The sequence below is a fragment of the Sciurus carolinensis genome, chromosome 4 (genome assembly GCF_902686445.1).
Source record: "Sciurus carolinensis chromosome 4, mSciCar1.2, whole genome shotgun sequence".
NCBI lineage: Eukaryota > Metazoa > Chordata > Mammalia > Rodentia > Sciuridae > Sciurus > Sciurus carolinensis.
In genome coordinates, this window is record NC_062216.1 from 105,274,861 (window position 1) to 105,296,752 (window position 21,892).

General features: G+C 33.3%; 1 protein-coding gene across 1 annotated transcript in view; it reads right to left on the bottom strand.

Annotated features, from left to right (window-relative positions):
* The window catches only part of Nell2 (neural EGFL like 2), a 452,294-nt gene that overhangs the window by 110,856 nt on the left and 319,546 nt on the right, over positions 1-21,892 (bottom strand). Inside the window, exons 15-16 of the mRNA XM_047551259.1 lie at positions 15,300-15,422; positions 12,304-12,399 (exon numbers count right to left, since the gene is read on the bottom strand). Of these exons, the coding sequence (XP_047407215.1) occupies positions 12,304-12,399; positions 15,300-15,422 (219 nt within the window). The remainder of the gene's footprint in view (positions 1-12,303; positions 12,400-15,299; positions 15,423-21,892) is intronic.

Here is a 21,892-nt window from a genome sequence, read left to right on the forward strand (position 1 = left end):
GTTGGCCCATCCCTTGTTCATACTGTTCATGTTATTAGTACATTTCTTATTTGGAGCTGAAATTTGCCTTCTGGTAAAACTACTAGTTTTGCTCCCAGGAACTGCAATAGAATAATCAAATCCAAAATCCACATACTATTTTAGCTTTTCATGTATTTAAGAATAGCTTTCACACATCACATTTCAATTTTCTTATTTTTTTCATTTCCTGATTAAACATCAAGGCTTTATTCAATTGCCATCTTCATTTCTGCCAGGATTTCATCTCTGGGAAAACTTTTCCTTATTCACCCTCCCATTTGCCAATAACCTCTTAAAACTATTGAATCAAAATGAATACAATATATAACTATAGAATAAGTGATGCAGAATTTGGGGAGACTAGTACATGTACTATTTTACATGGCATTATGTTAACCTAACCTAAGTTTGCATTTTCTTTGAGAGCTAGCACAATATGTTTTTCTGGTTCATATTTAACTTGGAATCAGTCATCAAGTGAAGCATAAAAATGTTAAATTTGATTTCCTTTATTCTGTGATTTCCTAATCTAAATAGAAGAGTGAATTTACATTTTATTAATACTTATTGACTTCTTACTTTATTCAAAGCATGATGGCAAGCCCCATGTAAAACACAAGATTGTAGGCTTTACCTTTCCAATGAACCACACTCCAGTGGGAGGGAACAGGAAAAGGCAAATGAGGAGAGAAGGACACAGAGTGTGGGCCAAAGATGGAAGAGATCAGAGTAAGAAAAACACCAGTAGAAACAGTGTGACTTATTTAAGAACTGTAATCAGATCAAGAGGAGACATGTTTAAATATCTGTCAAAGGTCATCATATTATGAGGTTCTATGTCCTATGATTTAAATTAGTCTGAATCCTGATTCCATTTTTTCTCATGTTAGCTACCATCCCCAATCTATGTCATTCACAAACTTTAATGATCATCTTTGAACTGACCCAAGTCCAATAGTTACTATTTGGATCCTGATGTAACACATTTTAGTCTAAATCTAAAAAAGTTTACCTGGAATATAATTTATTATTCAAAAAATAGTGAGTATTAAAGTTGGGAAAAGCTTACTGCTATGGGTTTTTCTTTACACCTAAGACTCAGTGGCTTCTTCCAGAAATTTAAGACAGAATTAAATAAATAAATAATAGAAACTAACCAAGAACCCTCTAGAAGTTCAGACTTGTGTTCAGGCAAATTAAAAATCTGGTGACAAGAATAGTCAAATCTCTATCTCAATTCGTAGTAAATTTCACAAAGTTCATATCACTATTGTTTTTTTCCTACATTCCACCCCATTTTCATTCTACCACTATGAGTTTCAACTCACAGTATGCAGATTTATTAATGAGCAGAGTTCATCACTCTTAGAAGTTACTGAGCATCAGCAAAATTATTTTTACATCTAAAATAGGTGATTTTCCCCCCGTAAGTTCAAGCAATACTGAGAACAGCACAACCTGAAGATTTTTTTCTACAAACACATAAATTAAAAATAAAATATCAAATTCCTAACTGAGCTCATTAAGATATGGAAATTCCTAAATGGTACGAGAGAAATTGAATCTCAGATTTGGATTCTAAGGCCGATATGAATGAGAGCAGAGAGGACTTCATCCTACAGAAGGTCTAAGATTCCGACAAAGCAGGATGGTTAAAGTTCTACCCCTCAGTTTGGGTGTAGGATAGAAGCAGAAACACATGCACGCACTCCCACGAGTGTGTGCACACACACACAGGCAACATCCACCAGCACACAGGAGCAGACAGTGTTTATATACAAACTTTGATAAGAAAATAATGATTTCCTTTAGAGAGTTTTGAAGTTAAAATTTAAACGACTTGTGGGGCATACCACTTGGCAAAGAAATTAATGCAAATAAGGATTGCAATACTCCTAGTAGGCCTGCAGAAGGAAAAGCAAAAATTCTCTCAGTGGAAAAGACTTCAGACTTCAGAAGTAAAGCTTTAATGAAAATAATTGGGCAAGACATCAAAAGTACAAAACACATGAAGAAACACTATATCACAGGCAAGAATACAACAAAACAATCAAAGGCAGTCTTAGATCCTCTGGAAATTCAGATAATAGAGAAATATGATAAAGATTATAATGTAAGTATATTTAAAATTATTGAAGACGTAAAAGAAATCAAAACCATAAGAAAAGAAAAAGAACTAAGGAAAAAACAAAATAAAAGACTCGAAAAAGAACTTCCAGAAACTAAAAGGACAGTAATTGAATTTTTAAAAAAAGTCAGTGGGTAAGGCAAACAGAGAACTAGACAAAGCTGAGGAGATAATTGATTTAAAAAAAAAAAAGTACAAAAGGCACAAGAGTGAGAGATGAAGAGATGAAGATACAAAAGAAAGTGATGAAATAGGAAAGATAAAGAATAACATATATCAAGCACAAAATGTAGAAGGAAAAGAAAAAAAAGGGTATAGTTAAAAAGTAATGCTGAAGGAGGTAAAGACGACTCCTTCCCAGGACTGATGAGTCGACTGCTAAGATTCTAACATCTAAAGGAGACCCAAGTCAATTAAATGAAATCATATGTATACCCAGACATAATAGTTTAAAACCATCTACCCCAAGGAAAAGGGGATCTTAAATGGAAAGGGGATCTTACAAGAAATTAGAGTTGAAAAAAAAAAAAAAAACCAGCATTTTCATATGGATTGCAACTGAATTGCAAGCAGACTTCTCAAAAACAACCTTAGAGGCCCTCAAAATAAGGGAATAATTCCTCTACAGTGCTTAAAGAAAACTTAGAATTCTACGCCTAACTAACCTAAGAGCAATAATGTCAAAACCATTCTCAGACCATATTCAGTTTGCTACTAATATATCTGGTTCTAAGCCAAGTACCAAAGTATGTCCTTAAGAAAAAAAAAATCATACAAGGAATAAAATGCAAGAAGCAAAACTAATTTGAGTATAAATAAAAATGTTGCATCATGGATATATTTTTAGTTAGAGAATCCTAAGTCCCAGATAGTTGTTCATGTCTTTCTTTCTATTATCTCTTTAGGATATCATTTTTACCTTCTTCCATCATAGTTTCAACAAATAGAAGTTAATCAGTTCATCTATGTAAAAATAATGTTTATGATTTATGAATGAAAAATTGTGGAACATTCCAGCTCAATGTATGGGGATACCCAAAGGAAGAGAATGATCATGTCCCTAAGATAAGAATTTCCCCTGGTAACAACAGACCTTTACAAACTAAAAGTTTACAAGATGAATGGCAGTGGATCTCTGTAACAGGCTTTTTCCTATTTGAACCATTCTAAGGAGGACACGGCATGATTTCCATGATATATTATAAAGGGGAAATACCAATTATTGGAAAAGGGTAAAAAGGAGATTTACTTTTCCTTATATATTCTTCAAATTTTATAATGTGCAAATTTTATAATGTGCACATATACTGCTTATTCAAAATATTAATGATGTATTCAGTTATTTTTGAAAAAAACTTTTAAAAATGTATAGTGACTTCACTTCATTCAGTTTGCTTAGAATAAAAAAAAAAAACAGGAGATATAAATTCTAAGAATCCGAAGACCTAACACAAGTTATACAAAATATACAGAGAAAATTATCAGTATTTTTAAAGCAAGAGTAAAATTTTTTGCCAAATTCTCAAATGTTTCCACTTGTCCTCTTTCCTTGGAGACCTGCTCTCCAACAGCTTGAAAAATGTATTTTTCCCTTATACTGCTCCATGATGTGTCCTCATTTTCAGTGTTAATTAGGTAAGCCTTACAATAAAGAGTGTGAAAAATTTCCCCATCATAGTTGCTATCTATTATACATGACTGATACATGGAAAGGGTGAGTAAGAATTTTTTCCAATTAACCTGAAGAACTTGTAAGAATGACTTTGAGATTAAATACTGAGAACTTTTAACTACTTTTTGAATAGTACAAAGACTTAAATTTCCATGAAACATTATTTTTTTAAAGATTTGCATTGGAACTAAAATAGCACCAAATATTTTGTAATGGATATTTTGGTTTTCTTTATTTAATGTTTCATTGGTGCATGATAGTTACACATAATAATGGCATTTGACATATTCACACATGAAAATAGCATAATTTGGTAAATTTCATTTCCAAGTATTTCCCTTTGCCTTCCCCTTGGTGGTCCCCAATTCCCCTCATCTCCTTCCTCTACCCTACTGGTCTCTCTTTCATTTTCGTGAGATACTATTCCCCCCAATTTTTTTCTCTATAGCTTTCACACATAAAAGAAAACACAGGACCCTTGAATTTCTCAGTCTGCCTTATCCCACTTAACATGATGTTTCTAGTTCCATCTGCTTTCCTACAAATGGCATAATTCCATTCTTCTTTATGACTGAAAGAAACTTGGTTATATCTATACCTGCATGTTCTTTATCCACTCATTTGTGGACAGTCACCTAGGAAGGTTTCATTATTTGACTATTATACATTGTACTGCCATAAACATAGATATGCACGTATTCCTGTAGTATGCTTACTTTCATTCTTTAGGACAGACATTGGAAAGGGGCAGAGCTAGATCATATGGTTGTTCTATTCCTAATCTTTGGAGGAACCTCCATACTGACTTTCCCAGTGCCTCTACTAATTGATATTCCCACCCGATTAGGACACATCAAGGAAGAAAAACTATTAATAAATGTCATTGATAAATGTAGATGTAAAAATTTTTAATAAAATATTAGCAAATCAAATCCAAGAACACATTGCAAAAATAATACACCTTGATCAAGTTGGTTTATTTCATGGAACCATGAATGGTTCAATATATGCTAATCGATAAATGTTATATGTCACAAAAATAGAACAAGGACAAAAATCACATAATTTCAATACAGGCAGAAAAGGTCTTGGACAAAATTCCACACCTATTCATGATAAAAATACTGGAGAAACTAGGGATGGAAGAAACATACCCCAACATGATGTATGATAAACCCAAGGCCAAGATCATACTGAATGGGGAAAAAATGAAAGCATTTGCTCTAAAATCAGGAACAAGACAAGGATATTCACTCTCACCTCCTCTTTTCAATATAGTACTTGAAATTTCAGCCAGAGCCAATAGGCAAAAGAAGGAATGAAAAGGGATACGAACAGGGAAAGAAGTTTAATTATCAATGTTTGTAGATAACGTGTTTCAAAATGAGAATATTCCAAAAGTTCTGTAAGAAGACTTCTAGCAAGGTTAGCTGGATACAAAATCAACATACAAAAATCAGTAGCTTTTCTATACAACAATTAAAAAGAATGAAACTTTTGACAAAATAAATCAGGAAAATAATTCCCTTTACGAAGTCTGAAAAAAGAAAAAGTAAGAATACATCTATCCAAAGACATGAAAGATCTCTACAATGAAAATTACAAAACACTGAAAAAAGAAGTCAAAGGGAAAGACCTCCTTTGTTCATGGAGGGGTAGATCAATATTGTTAAAATGACCACATTACCAAAAACAATATACAGATTCAGAGCAATTCCCATCAAAACACCAATGGCATTCTTTACAGATAAAGAAAATTGTTTAAAAATTCATATGGAAATAAAATGACCCAGAATAGTCAAACCAATCTTGAGTAAAAAAAACAGCAATTTTTAAGTCAATGTAAAGAATGTAAATTTCTGAATTACATATTTTAAACTCTTAAAGTGCACTAAAACTGTACTTAAAACTGGTTTATAAATGAGTCAAGAATAGTATAATCATTTGTAAAAATTACGATTGTAACTTTTATAACTCAAGAATATCCCAAATCCTCAATTAGTTCTATATTTAAAATTTAACTAAGAATTTGAGATATAGTCATATTCAATATTATTTATCAAGTATTTACCAAACCCTAACCCTAAACATCATACTGTCTGCCTTGCTTACTTTGTTTAATCTCCAAGATAAACCTATGTGAATGACATTACTATCATCTTCACCTTATACATGTGAAAATTAGGTGAAGAAAAATGAATAACATGAAAAGATCAATCAGTTATTGAGCAATAAGCTAGAAATCAGTTTGATGTCTCTCTGAATTCAACTTTTATGTTCCTGACCACTATGTTACATGCCTCAGGGAGGACCAGAGTTTGGCACAATATTACACAATTTATGTCTAATTAAAAAAAAATTAAGGATCACCAAATACAGAGAAGATATGTACCAATATGCAGGGTAAGGTTAAAAAGCCCTTGGTAATACTCCATTGTATATATCACATTTTCTTTATTCACTCATATGTTGAATGGTATGTAGGTTGGTTCCATAAGCTTGGCTACTGTGAACTGTGTTAGTATAAACATTGATAGTAAACTGATTTTAGATCTTTTAAATATAGACCAAAGAGTCGGATAACTGGGTCATATGGTGGTTCCATTCCTCACTTTTTTGAGAAATCTCCATACTATTTTCCAGAGTAGATGAACTAATTTGCAGTCCCACCAACCATGTGTTAGTATACCTTTACCATCACATCCTTGTCAACACTTATTATTATTTGTATTCTTGATAATTCCTCTTCTGACTGGGGTAAGATAAAATTTCAATGTAGATTTTGATTTGCATTTCCCTTGTATTACTTAGCCGTCAGGGAAAATGAAATTATGGAATTTTCCAATAAATGAAGGAAACTGAAGACTATCATATTAAGTAAAATAAGCCAAACCCAAAAAGTCAAAGGTGAAATATTTTCTCTGATAAGCTGAAGCTAGTTCAAAATAGGGGAAAAAGTAGAAAAGAAATGGGGGTGGGAAGGATTCCATCAAAATAGAAGAAAAATCAGTGGAGTAGGTGAAGGGGATTGAGGGCAAGGAGGAATGGAATAAGGGAAGAACAGTGGAATGAATCTGACCTAATTTTCCTATGTACATACATGAATATAGAAAACACTGAATCTCACCATTATGTATATTCATAGGCACTAGGTAGAAAAAACAACCTCTAAGTAAATAACAGAAATATCAGTATTATAGGGGGAAGGGAATAGGGGAGGAAAGAAGGGAGAGAAAGGGGAAATACTAGGAAATGAATTAGAGCAAATTATATTTCATGCTTTTATAATTATGTCAAAATGAATCCTAATGTTATGTATAACTAAAAAGAATAGGAGAAAAATTTTAGAGTGTTCTGTTTCTTTTCATTTTTTTCCATCCCTAATAGTAAAAGTTTCTTTGGGATCTAAACCCATAATTCATAAAAAATTGATTCATACACATACATCCATCAAATGTCATTTAATCATTTTATCATTAGAGTCCAGGTTTCAAAATTGGATTGGTCTCAGCAAGTATGAATAGAGATTTATTCCTAGGCAGATTAACAGATTATCCCATCAAAAGCCACCAAATGACTTGCTCTCTCTTTCTTTGAGAAATTTAGATCCAGACAAGTGACTTTAACAGACAGGGAAGGACCAGAATCAGAGGTTTCTCCATTCTGAATTTCCTTTACACCAATAAGGTGTATTTAATGATTCTTTTATATGAAGTTTGTGTTGATTAGGCCAGAGTGGATATAAATTTAAAATAATACTTAAAAAAGGTAATCCCGTTGGTTAAGCAAGGTTTCTAAAGTATTTCTTCCATTTTTAAATTATATTTATCATGTTATCTCAAATATTTTACTCAAATTCTACTGTTCCCCCATGAAAAGATATATATTTTAGGAATGGAATTTCACTTGTCATTTTAGTGACAATAAAAGGTGTGCTACATCAGAAATGTTTTAAGAATTTTCTCTAAATTGTGAATTTGTTTTTGACTTCCTATGTCAAATTGTATAAATTGATGTACGTTTTGAAAAATATGCCTTACTAGGAATGGATCCATCATATGACCCAGCTATACTGCTCCTCAGTATTTATCCCAATGGGTTAAAGTAAGTATACTATTTAAAAAATAAAAACATGTCTTAAAAGAAAGCTATATGATGATGCAATTAAATCAATATGTACATTTCATGATGAAAAATGTGCGACCCAATCATATCAGGGAACTTAATAGTTTTTTATTAATAAATATTAACTATATATACCACTAGCAAAAAATCCACATTTTAAGTAAAAAAAAAGATTTTTACTACTTGTACTAGAATATATAATATATATGTATATATGTGTATATAAAATATTACAATCTTTTAAAATCAACCTGTGTCAATCCATTTGAAGTTATTTCTGAGGCAAAGCAACTCTCATATATACCTCATCCTTCATTTTACTATTTTGCAACTTCATATATTAAAATACAAAAACAGGAATACAACTTCAATTTATGTTAACTATTCATTAAAATTAATTAAACTTATTTTATCTGTGGCTAAGAAACTTACTATTTTAAACACAAGGGGAAAAAAAGAAGTCATTTGTCACCAAAATGTGTGATCTCTTCTTTGATATTGCAGAACTTTTTTTTAACTTTACCCTTTGATACCAACTTCTTCCCAGTTATAATCATTTTATTTTGATATAAGTCACAGGCTGTTCATAGGGAACTGTCAACTCTTTAAGTGTTATGCCTTAAATCATTTCTGAAAGCTTCACTTTTAGTATAAAACAACTTTGCATATTAATGAGATCATCAGAAACATGTTTGCTGAGATTTAGCAACAGTATAATAAATACAGAATGGCAATGATAGAGTTATTAAATTTCAGCACACAGATTTCTAATGCATTTTACTGAGTTATTCAAGAAATAATCACCCTACTAAATCCAAGTTAAATACCTGATGGAATATTAGGATGTTTAATTAAATATGAAGTTACGTGGGTGATTTTGTACAGTGGCTAAAAAAGAAGTCCATGAAATATTAATTCCACTCACCATAAAGTATACACTTAAGTCTTTTGTGAAGTTAGTAAATTAATTCAACTATTTCTACTAAGATACATATAAGATAGACTAAATACATAAGGGGAGAGAATACAGAGGAGACCATTTTTACTAAAGTAACAAGAATTGGTAAATGTCATGAGCATTAAGATAGTTAAAAAAAACAGGCATATCCTGTTATTTCATCACCAGTGATTCTATTACAAAGGCTCAAACAGATGGCTACTGAGACTACAAATTAATCTCCTTTACAGGTTATCAGACAGCATCCAATTCCTGCAGGCCAAAGTAGGTCCTTCTGATACTTGCAAATTGTGACAATCCTAATGCTTTCCTTATTTTGTGAGGAAAAATTGCCACAGTTTTCAGTGTTAAAGACACTAGGATTATCCTGTAATTGAAAGTGTGGGCATAACAAAAAGTACAGACCTGGTAAAAGATGATAGTATAATGAATTTCTGTCTGAACAGTATGGCATAGGATAAAATGGAAAAGGAAAAAATCGGAGGAGTAAAACACAGAACTAGGAATGAGTTCCAGATTACAGATACGGGATCTACAGTGAGATAACTTTCGTAAGGTACTTCACCTCTTTGTGCCTCAAGTCCTCTTCTGCTATATAAAAATAGGACCATATGATCCTGAAGGGTCTTTAAACTAACATTCAAAGAAGTCCAGCTTATATGGAAGCTACCGCACCAGTTTTTCTCTCCTCATTTAGTTGTTCACTCATGTGCACATTTATTTATTCACCAAGTATTTACTGAACACCTACTAAGGTATGGGTCTTATACTGTGTCTCAAGGATGCAAAGTGAACACCTTGTACCCTCTCGAAGTTCAGTGTCTGAAAATGGAAATAAGGTAAGGAGATGGAGAGAGAAGATAGTGAAGCTGGGCGAATATGCAGCTTGAAGGGCATTATATATCATGAGTAAAAATGCAATGGGGAACATCAAAGGAGGATTTTTGCTTCCACATGGGGTAATATGTTTAGATTTGTGTTCTGATATTCTGTGGGAATTGGAATGGAGAGCGGTAAATTGAGATCCCTGAACTACCATAGTAGTGAAAAAAATTTTTTTTAAATTACTGTGAACCCAATATTTTTGTATATAAATGGAAATAATAGCTACTTGGAAGAAAGTGGTGAACAGAACAGTAAGGTGATATATAGAGGTCACAAACACTGAGAAGTTAAGTAATTTGCCCAAGGTCACAAAACAAGTAAACAGTAGAATTAGATTTTTGAGCCCACATCTATTCTTCTCAAGGCCCTTGGCTGCTACAAGACTGTTACTTAGAGTCAATTTGGGGATTGTCTTCACAAAAAGTTCAAGGATAATTAAACAGAGAGAGCTGAATATTATGATAGGTTATTTTTACACCAGTCTTAAATATTGCATTGCTTAAAATTAATTTTATACCATTCTAGATTTTTACAATTTCATCATATGATTTATTTTCTAGTGAAGACTGATAATCTAGGATTGGGCATAGCCATTATTCATCCAAGATTTTCAAGACAGCCTTTATTCAAAATTCCACACCATTTTCTTCACACCATTGAAAGGTTCCGAAAAAGCCAGTAGGTCAGTACCAGACTCTGTGTCAGAGCAGCACAAAACACTGTACTCAGGAAACTTATTTTCCTAAGTGTCAACATACAGAAGTCCAAAGTGTACTTTGATATGTGCGAGTATATTATATTGGTGGAAATTTTGTGATAGAAATATTGGAGGGCCATTGCATTAGAGGTGTCTGATTTATGGCAAAGTCTACAACTAATTATAAAAATCTGTATTTTCACATGCTGTCAAGCTATTTAAGTGATTCACATGCATAATAAGTTTGGGGAACTCTTGATTTAGGACATGATACCCTTAAAAAGAGTCCTATACATTAAAAGTAGTCACTAGGTGTTTTAATACTGAGGATCTGAAATTAGTCACTGAAGTTTGAAAAACGTCACTTAGAGTTACTTGTAGAGAGATGATCTAGAGATATAAGACCTTTTGTGATATACTTCTGTGCACAGTAACAGTGTCTCTTCCATAAAATTTTCCCTTCCAAGTAGAGCAGAACATTTTCTGTCTCATATTTCAAATCAGTCAGTGTTTTTATTAAACCACAAGACTGCAGGTATAATAGAGGCAGAGCATGTGCTACATCTATTGCACTAAGATTTAGGAAAAGCAATATGACATGACAACTGTCAATCATCAGTCGTGGCAGATTTAGGGAGAATAATGAGCCTCTCTGAAGTCATCTGCTACTTGAACTACTTAAACAATGACAACCAAAATACAATTGGTATAATTTTAATCAGGAGTTAATACACTAAAACACATTTTTTTTATCTCAAAGGCATGTTTTTCATGTGATGAAGTATGTTACTTTGTTGTCATAAGCTAATAACAAACTAAATTTTTTTGATGTTCACAATGTAATTTCATTGTAGCAAAATAAACATTGCAGATATTTATACTAAAACAGATTGAAAAATTTCCCTGACCTCAGGGTACTATGTGGTATTCATAGAAAAATAGAGAAAAATGAAAGTTCCTCTTTCCAATTTCCAACCTCTCTGCTGCAGTCTGTACCTGGGATTTCCCTGTTGAGTGCACTCTCTACCCAGCAGCCAAAATGACCTTTATAAAACAAATCAAATCGTGTACTCTCTGCTTAAAATTTTTCAGTGACTTTCCATCTTGTTTGAATTCCAAAATCATACCACAGCCTTCAAAGCTCCAGGTGATCTCACCTGTAGGCTTACTTCTCAACCTCTTTCCCTGAACTGGCCTCCTTCCTCACCCTGTTCCTGGATACCAGCCACTGTCCTGCCTTTGGGCTTTTTGCAATATTGTTTTAAAAATAATTTTGAACATTTCTAATATCAGTTTCTATCAGAAAGAATAAGTACAGAATGCCTTGACTGAGGAATAATTAGGGAATATAAAACTTCAAATGTTTCCTAAATAAATGAAAATTAAAAAATACTGAATGGGTCATACAAAAAATTTATTAAAAATGTTCACATGTAGGCATAGTATCCTAGGAACAGAGTTGACCATAAGCTTGAACTCTATATCTTAAAAAATCATAAATTTCAGTAAAAATAGGTTCCTGGTGAGTAATAAGAATTATGAAGCCATGAAATCCTGGGCAATCCCACACATCCTTCTGAAAAAGTTCAATATGCATCTAGTTAAAATAGCTGCAAAACCTCCTTAGCATGACTTTGGGGAATCGCCCAGTGAATATGCATCACTGAAACTTCCCACCTCTTTCCTCCTGGCACTTCCTTATGAATAGCTCCATGCTTTGAGAGCCCACTTGAAACCTGAAACATTATTTTCCTCATGGATTACTTTATGAATTGGTGTAAAAATTCATTTTCCAGAAGATGAAATGATATTCTTACCCGTTTCACAGCTGGACCCAGTGAAGCCTTGTGGGCAGGCACACACATTAGCAGCAATACAGGCTCCTCCGTTTCTGCAGCCATCTTTGCAAAATGCTAAAGTAATTCAGATACATAAATAAAGAAGATAAAATAAGTTAGGTACATGACTTTAGTCTTTAGAAATATTTCAGTAATCTCTAAGTCCAACTTTTTTTCATTCCTTAGAGGTATGAACATCAAATCATAAAAACTATTATAATTTCATACTAATAGTTTCCGTCCATGTAAGAAATTTCAACACAATTTGTAAAACTACTATTTCCAATGGAAAGATATATTTTACCAGTGAAACAAAATACGGAACCTTAACAAAAGCAGTAACTTAATAAGAAGCACATTAAAATTCAGATTGCATCTCATTGTAACAATTCCATTTGAAAATAAACCTAAAAACATGGTAACTCTCCTAGATAGAGCAAACCACCATCTAGGTACTGACACAGGGAAATAGGAGGGGATTTGGACCCCATGGGGCTGTGACCATTCTACACACTGAGTTACCATGTTTTTAGGTTTATTTTCAAATGGAATTGTTACAAAGTACCAGAATATTATGGCGACACTCCATCGTTTGAAAAGTTCTAAGTCAGTCCTGGTAACTTAGAATTACTCAATAGTAAGAAGAATTCTTTAGTGATCTTTGGGAAGAGTTTGGCATTCCTCAGCTAATGACAGGTCTAGATATGGGGATCAAGGGCAAAGACATTGTAAAGCCTGATGTATTAAAAAGAGTTTGAGAATGAAGGGAAACTTCTTCTGGGAGCAGGACAAGTAGCTGAGGTCTGAATCACTATAAGGGTCATCTTTTGGGATGTGCTGTCTTAAAAGAAATTGAGGTGGGGGGGAAGAAAAAGGCAGGTGAGAAAAAACCAAAAAAAAAAAAGTGATAAGAATCAAGATGGGAGAGACTGAGTTTCCTTCAAACCTTTTGTTTCCACTTCAGTTTATGCTTTTGGCTCTGTAAGACTCAGAGGCTGCTTTCTCAGACTAACAGTCTCTTATGAATGAACTAGACCAGTTTCTTTCAGGCACTGGGGCTAAAGTTTTATCTAGTTTTCTAGCATGTGTGTCTTCTAGTTAGCTAGGATGTGCTTTCTTAGGGTAATGAAATGTAGAAATCTGAAATTCTGGTGCTGAGTTAAAGCAATAGACTCAAAGAAGCCATGTGCCTCTGTTGGTCCTCAGTCCTAAGTCTGTCTCCATTCTGGGCAAAAAGAATACTTGGCTCATCAAGGATTCTCAAATGGATTTAAAATGTAAACTTTATAAATAATAAAGAATACATCTGCCAGACCATGTGCACATTTTCTTTGGAGTAATTTGCAAGGTTGCAGCCTGTTGATAAAGCACAGAACTCAATGATTCAGATTCTACATCTAAATTACTTATATCTCTGCTTATTTTCCCATTTCCAACAGAGATACAGGAACTTGGGAGTCATTATTCAAGCAGTTTTCAGAAGAAATTTATAGATTCTCTAAAGTTCTCCTTTTTTTAAATATAGGAATTATGTCTGCATCTGCTTATAATTTCAAGAGTTCTTTATGTTATAAACTTTACTCTTCATATCAAATAGAAATCAGAATCAGGAAGAAATAAGAGAAAGAAGATTTGGGGCTCACAGATGAAATCTTAATCCCCAACAAACTCTAAGAACATCCAGATGTTTGAAGCAAGCACTCTGGGTTTAGTTAGATTCTGTTTACTTTTTCTAAGCAAAGCTTTGTGGTATTTGGACCCCAAAGAGAGTGGACCTTCTTCACAATGATCTATACTAAAGATTTCAACAGTTTTATAAACCAGGGTAATGTTTTGGCCCACCAACATCTGGTTCCAATCTATTTCAGACCAGGCCTTAAGACCCATGCTTATGAACCATTGCATCAACTTTATTCCTTGGTCTTTCCTACCTCTCAGATATATAGTTTCACGGTATATTGACTTTAGTAAACTTCAAGATAAAGGATGCAGTATGTTTGATGAATGAGCAGTTTGAAACTTAAAATGTCTAAATTAGACAAATAACATGACATAATATGGAATATGAACTGTGTATTATGGAATTTTGTAAAGTTTCCAAAATAGACCTCTATTTCCTTGCAAAGAAGGAGGCAAACTTGTTCAATGAAGTAAAAGACAACAGTGATGAAAATGTGAATTCACGGATGGTGGTGGACTACAACTCAAGTATCTGCTGGTGGGAATGAAAATTTGAGCTCAAAAAGATATTTTATAAGAGTTATCAATTGGCAGTGACAAATCAGCTAAAACAGGAAACTGCGACATGCAGAGACCAAAACACACAGTTCACTAATATTTTACAGGGGTAGAAGTTGATGAAAAAGAGCCTAGAAAAAAACTGTCAGACTGACCCAAAAGGGAGATATTTCACAAAGGATTATGGTAGTGTAATAAGTGGGCTGATGGTGAGGTCAGATGTGGATAGGCCAAAACATTACCCTGGATTATATAGCTATCATGATACTTTCATGTTTATACTGAGATACTGGTAAACTAAATGAAAACAAAGTTTCAAAGAAACTAGAAGTCAGGAGTTATAGATGGAACAGAACAATCAAATTAGAAGGAGAGGAACCTAGGGTTAGTATCATGTATCAATGATAGCTAAATAAAATGTTGAAGTTCAGGAGTCCAAAGATGGAGCAGTTCTGGACAAAAATGCCTAGGATATGGTCATAGATGTGGTGTGTAGATGGGGAAAGAGAGGTAAATCACCATGGCTGAGGTCAAGGAACATTAGGGCAAAGGAACTGAACTATTTGGCCACTTAAACACTGAAGTGACCTGAGAGGAAGGCTATGAATCCCACATCAAAGCCCTCGGTTATTGTGCAAGGTGTCCAGAAGATACAGAACGGTGATGGTAAGGGACAGGGGAAGGTAGAGATGCTATATTACAAATAATGGAAGAGGGCTTGGCACTTAACCCTTTACCTTTGCAGGTGGTGCCATTCCCTGTATAGCCAGGCTTGCAAACACAGTTGTGTCCTCCAACGGTGTTGAAGCATAAAGCATTTTCATCGCAGTTGTGCTGATTTGTGACGCACTCGTCGTGTTCTGAAATGAGGAATAAAATTTTGTTACTCAAAGATATATTTTCGAAGACACTATATTTTAAACTGTACTTACATCTTGTTTATAACATGACAGTTCTTCCAACCACAGACATATGCAAATCCTAAACTAAGGATGACCTCAGATTTTGAAGTACTATATACTCCTCTGGAAGTGTACACTTCGTTTACATTTCCACAAACATTAAATACAAAAGGATTTGGAGAAGAGGCCCATCAACAGTAGGATGGAACAGAAGGACAGGGGAGGTAAGGATGGGGATTAATTCTCAGAAGTGGATTCCAAAGCCAGCTGTGTATACTCTCTGGGGTTAATATTTGGGGAGTTATTCTTGTGAAATAAATATGCCACCTAAGTGTTTGCTGTGATAGGGAAGGATGTGAAAGTGTATTACTCCATGAGTCATGACCTGCACTATAATGGAGTTGTAGTTCTGGGAGCTAGGTGCCTGTGGTTAACACCTGCACGCACACTTGTAGGCATAAAGATACTTATGCAAACTCTTGGGGAATATTTGACCTTCTTAGTAAATTCCTTTCTTTTTCTACAAAGTATCACATATCGATTAAATAAGACAAATTTGATTTTATAATATATATAAACATAAACTTTAAAACAAACAACCAACATGACGACTCCTTTGCTTAAAATTTGAAACTTTTGAAAGCACTGAATTGTTTGATCTTTCTAGTACCCAAGTAAAAGAGGCAGAACCAATATCTATCATCATTTTAAAGAGGAGTCAGTAGCAGCTCAAAGTGTTTATATATTGTGCACAAGTTCACAGGAATATTAGGTAGCTTTAGAATTCTAGCATTCATCAAATATGTAAATATTAAAAATAAATATAGTGAATATGAAAAGGAAAACAGACATAACATCAGAGTCAGGATGAATATAAAATGAAGTATGTAAGTAAATGCACACAGATTATCCTGTTAAAATCCCTGCAAGGCACTACTTACTATTATTTTACAGAAATATTATTTAGAGCTAAAATTAAATACACATTTTAATATTTTACATTGATTGATCCATATGATATAAGTTATGAGGAAGATATAGGAATGCTAGATTTTCATTCTATAACTCTTCTTTGTACTCGTGACGTTATTAATGGTAACGTACTTGTAACTTTGAAAAAACTGCCTTTGGCACAACCAGTTGAAATTAGAATAATTCACCACAACTAATAAAATAGAATGTACTGTGTTTTTCTAAAATAAAAATTAACATTTCATTATGATATTTTATGTCTCATGCTATAAGTGCTCACAGTTATTATATTTTTAAATCACAGTCCTGTAATAAAATTCTTAGAGATCATTCCCAAGAATCCGTCAGAAGTATGAGAGATTTCAAACACTGAGATTTTAGAATCATATGACTGGATATCTTATTTTCCAAATTCCTGGTTGAATTACTCAAAATTACGCAAAATTACAACCTTACTAGTATCAGAACACTTCATGGTTTTTAACAAATTCGTGCTTACTATTGGAAGCTTAGGGAAAAAATATACGGATTACACATGAGTTTCATAGTTGGAATTATACTTGAAGGGCCATAACGTTTCAGAGAGACCAAAATGGTCAGCCTACCTTCCTTTGGATTCTGTGGCCTGAAGCAAAATAAATCTACACTCTGAAGTTTGTGCCTGCTGCCAATTTTCTTCCCAGTGCAATTCAAAGTGCCGCAGTTCATCTATAAAACTCTATATGGACAACTGTAGCCCTTTAAGGACAGCTGTTGAATCATTAGATGCTGCTTTCATCCCTGCCTTGGTTGTGTTCTGAATCAGGCTGTACTCACTGAGCATGGAGAGGGGCTAAAAAGATTTGGTTTAGTAACCAGGATGATAAACGTTAAATAACTAATCAACTTAAGACCTGGTTTGCTATGTTACAGTTTACTGCTCCCAAACAGTTCAAGGTAGAGACAGTTTTCAGGTTCTGACATGCACCAATGTCTTTACACATACTGCTCCCTTTGTTTGTAATGTTCTTTCCCCCAGGTTCTTCTGGAAAACACTAACCATCTTCAATGATTACACAAAAATATTTTGTTATTTGTGAAAATACCTAGATCTCCTCCTTTGACAAAATTAGGAGATACTATGTTTTCCCTAGTAAAATATTTGACAGTCCTTCCCCAAACAGAATACAAGCAAAGCAAAGCAACAAGCAATTATTCTGTAAAGTTATCACGATAAATAGTTCATCATTGCCATTCCATGCTTTTTGGTCAAATATCAACTTCTGATTCCGTGAGGACTACATTATCAACCCATCAAGTTCATATGTTGATTTCGAAACTTCCTCTAATAGATTTAAAGTATAGTAAACAAAATTAAGGAAGAAATTTCAAAGATAAAATTTTAATCAACATTATATTACAGTGTTAGAAAAAAGCAAGTCAGGATGTAATATTGAATGGATTCCATGGTTTATTTCACATATGTTGAAAGGCAGATATTCAGAATATACAATACACATGCTTCAATACGATTTTCAAATCCTCAGTGAAGATTTCTTTGTTCGTGTGATGTGATAATCCAAGTGACAGCTGAGATTGTAATGAAATGCATCTCTAACTCTTCTGCATTACAAATAATAGCACATGTTATTTTAATCAAAATGGAAACATTCATTGAATCTAGGAATTGGAAATTTAAACAAAATGAGAAAAAATAAACATATGGAAAGAAAACACCATTAGTCAACAATATCAAGCAGAAGAAATTTGGGTGTCAGTCAATATAGTATAGTATCTATAAAACATGTAATCTTACAGAAGTAGTTGAAAATGATTTGTTCTGTGTACCATAATTTCTTGGCTCTCCATCTCTACATAAAACAAACAAACAAACAAACAAACAAAAAAAAAAAAAATTTCATACCAGTGACAGGCTCAATATAGTAAAATTTCTCCATAGGAAAAAATAGTAATAATCAGTCTGAAGGGCAGAGTAGCACAGTAGTAGAACACTTGCCTACCATAGGCAAGGTCTGGACTTGATCCCCAGCACACACACACAAAATTCAAAAAGTAGTACTAATGTATGTACCTGGATTCCTCCAAAAGGAGATGGTACATATAACACTAATAGTTTGTTCTCACTGATTTACTCCTAACTTGGGAACATTAATGTATCCAAAATCATTTTAAGACTCCACATCCAAAGATGTCATCAATCATGTAATAATATATAGCTGGACTTAAGTTGTTTTATATTTAGTATTCACATTGAGTTGTTATCTAGAGGAAAAACAGACGTTCTAAAATTCACATAGTTTTCTTGCCTGTGACTTCAACAGATATGCAATACAAGAGCACATGTTCTGTTCAAGAATTTCAGTATGATATAAAATGCAAATACTGCAAAAATAAGAGTGAAAAGCTCTTACTGAAATATGTCTACATTTAAATTTATTAAATACACTTTTTTTTTCCAAAGTCTGTTTTGTATTAGGGTCTGCTTAGGATGAAAAGAGTAGCTACCTCAAAAATCTAAGTTTAGCTGGGTAGGTAAGACAGAAATAAATACCTTGAATATATGGCCTACATTATGAGAAACATGTAAAGAAGTGAACTGCGGGGTTGCAAGAGACCAAGGGAAAAATAAGTCATTTCTGGTCGGGTCAGGTAGGAATCCAGGAATAACTCCTTGTAGAATAGAATATTTGACCCTGATATTTTTTACTATGTTGTGGGGAGGAGACACAAATTTCAAAATAAATGATTATTCGTGTGTTTTGATTCTTTTGTTTTTGGAGTAGAAAGGTCCTTAAAGTCTGAATGAATCTGAATGATTTATAATAATTGTAGCTGTGTTTTATTGCTTACTATACACCACATAATTTGGAAAATACATTTTATCAATTAGAAAACATTATTTCACAGAAAATTCAACTTGGTTTGCAAGGCTAATTTGCTGAAGATTACAGAACTAATAAGTGTGAGAATTGTGAATCACAACAGCTGACTTTAAAAACTAGATTATTGATCACTAAGCAATAGTTGCCCAATGTATTTAATGCTGTTCCCCCAATCTATTTTTTATCTTTGTATTGTTTGTAAATATCCATAGGTTTTTAGTTGTTCACACAGTTTAATGTCTTTCTGTTGCATGCAGTCTTCCATTGCTTCACAATTAGGAAATTATTATTAATTATTGCATTTTCTCCCATAATTTAACCCTGTCCAATAAGAATCTTTAGAGTAATAGAACTTCATAGGGCAAAGGATTGAGGGAGCTTTCTCTTCATACTGAAATCCTCATTTTCACAAGGTTGAGAGGAACTTTTAAAAAGTAAGATACCAAATATGGTTAAGTAAAAACCCTTGCAAAACAAAGTAACTTAGTCAAAGAACTTACTATACCAGCTTTAATTCCCCCAACTTAAAAACCTCTTGAGGCTCAACAATAAAACAGTTAGGCAAACAGACAGCTCCAATGCCTGAGAGCCCTTTCCTCTGACCCAGTGGTCCTAGTCACACTGTACACTGCTTCCAGAAAATTCCACTTCACAAGTCCCAGCAGTATCCTTGAACCTCTAGCTAACACCTTTATACTCTATATTCTGTCCTTCTGGTAACATAATACAATATAGATTCACAGCTGATCTACTACCCTCAGAAAATTATTTTCTCCTCTGATGGATTCCTTCAGTCACAGAAATATATTATCTATGTTGACTCTTTTACTCTTGTGTCCAAATCTAGAAATGTTGGGGAAACAACAGCTAAAAAAAATTCAAAAGCTTCTTCACTTTCCCTGACCGAGGTGTTTCCTGGAATATCAACTTCACAGTAAACTGTCTCTTAGATTGTAGCAAGACACTATCCTAAACAGTGACAACTTACCTTCTGGTTTTAACTATTATTTGATTATTTTAAACCTAAGAAGAAGTTCCATAGGTTTAAGACCAAATAAGTCTTAATCAAGGAAGCACATAGAAGTGTGCATTATTCATGAGATGCTTTTAATAAATAGTAGCATCAACTACATGTTCAGAGTGATGGTTTATCTAAAAAATGTATAGCTGCATAGTCAGTTTCCTCTTACTTCTGTAGATCAGATTGCTTGCTTTAAAATATCAATAGATTTTGCAGAAGTTCATCCATAAGTGTTACTCATGTGTTCCTGTCAAAATAAATACACAGTTATCTGCACTGACCTGTGAAAAGAATCAGAACAGCACAGCCCACAGATCAGTAATACTGAGACTTCATTTTACTCTAAAAAGATGGGTAACAACCGTGAGCATTCAGATAAAAGACATCATCTCTATTCTATCAAACTAAGCATTTGAACCTGCCCATAGTTAATTATTACTATCACAAGATAATTATCATACTGTGTATCTTTTCAAAATAAGTACAGACTATGTTTAAAGAATGTTCTGTATTACAATTCAATAATTTCCAGGGGCTTTGGGGTCTATAAGAAAGAACTGGAACTTGTTCTTCCCTTCATTCCTTCCTCTTCAAAGATACTTAGTGGTCTGGCATATGGAGACACTGAGTTTGCCACCACCATCAACACAAAATTCTGTATTCAAAACATTTATACCCCAATGATTATTGAGTTTTGAGGGACATTGTTACAATTCATTAGATGATTTAAAATGTCCTCAATCAACTGTACTATACTAAGATCATAACTAAATATGTGGGATAAAGAGAAAAAATGAGAAAATTATGAGCTATTTTAATGGCAACAGCAGGGAGGTAACGTGATACAGTGCACACTTGATTTCCAGACAGGTTTGATTTTAGATGTCATTTTATTGTAGTTAGGTAGCCCTGAAAAAGCCAATCTTTTCAGGTTAAGTAAGAAAGTTGAGATGTTTATTAGAGAGATACTATAAAGAATAAATTTCAATGATGAATATAAAGACCCTAGCAAAGAACAAACACAATAATTGTCAGCTATTTATTTCAGTGGAAAATTAATTTTTTTTGCCTTCATTAGATTATGTCCTATCTTTTCCATTTTAATTCTATAGAGAAGATCTAAATGTTCCACAGAGTATGTTCTTTTTATAATTCTTTCTGAAATAAAGTACATTTTGGATATTTTTCTGATTCCAGAATGCCACTTTTTCAAAGGTGACATCAAAGGGGAAATGCCTGCTGTCATACTGATGAAAGGTGTTCTGTTTTAGTTTATGATTTTCTTATTTATTCACTTTATATTACAGAAAAAATATTTCCTACCATATTGTTTTAACAGAAATCTGCTTTTATTATCATTAAAATAACTTCAAGAAATCCTACTGTAAACATGTTTAATGCTCACACTGGCAGCAAACTCTCTCAAACTAATTTTTAACTTCCAAGCATTTTTTGTTCACTATTCAAGTTTCCTGTTCACTGACCATACCAATTCAATACTGACTTCTTGTTATTCTTCAGTTTGCTTGGCAACTAGAAATTTTTTTCAGACG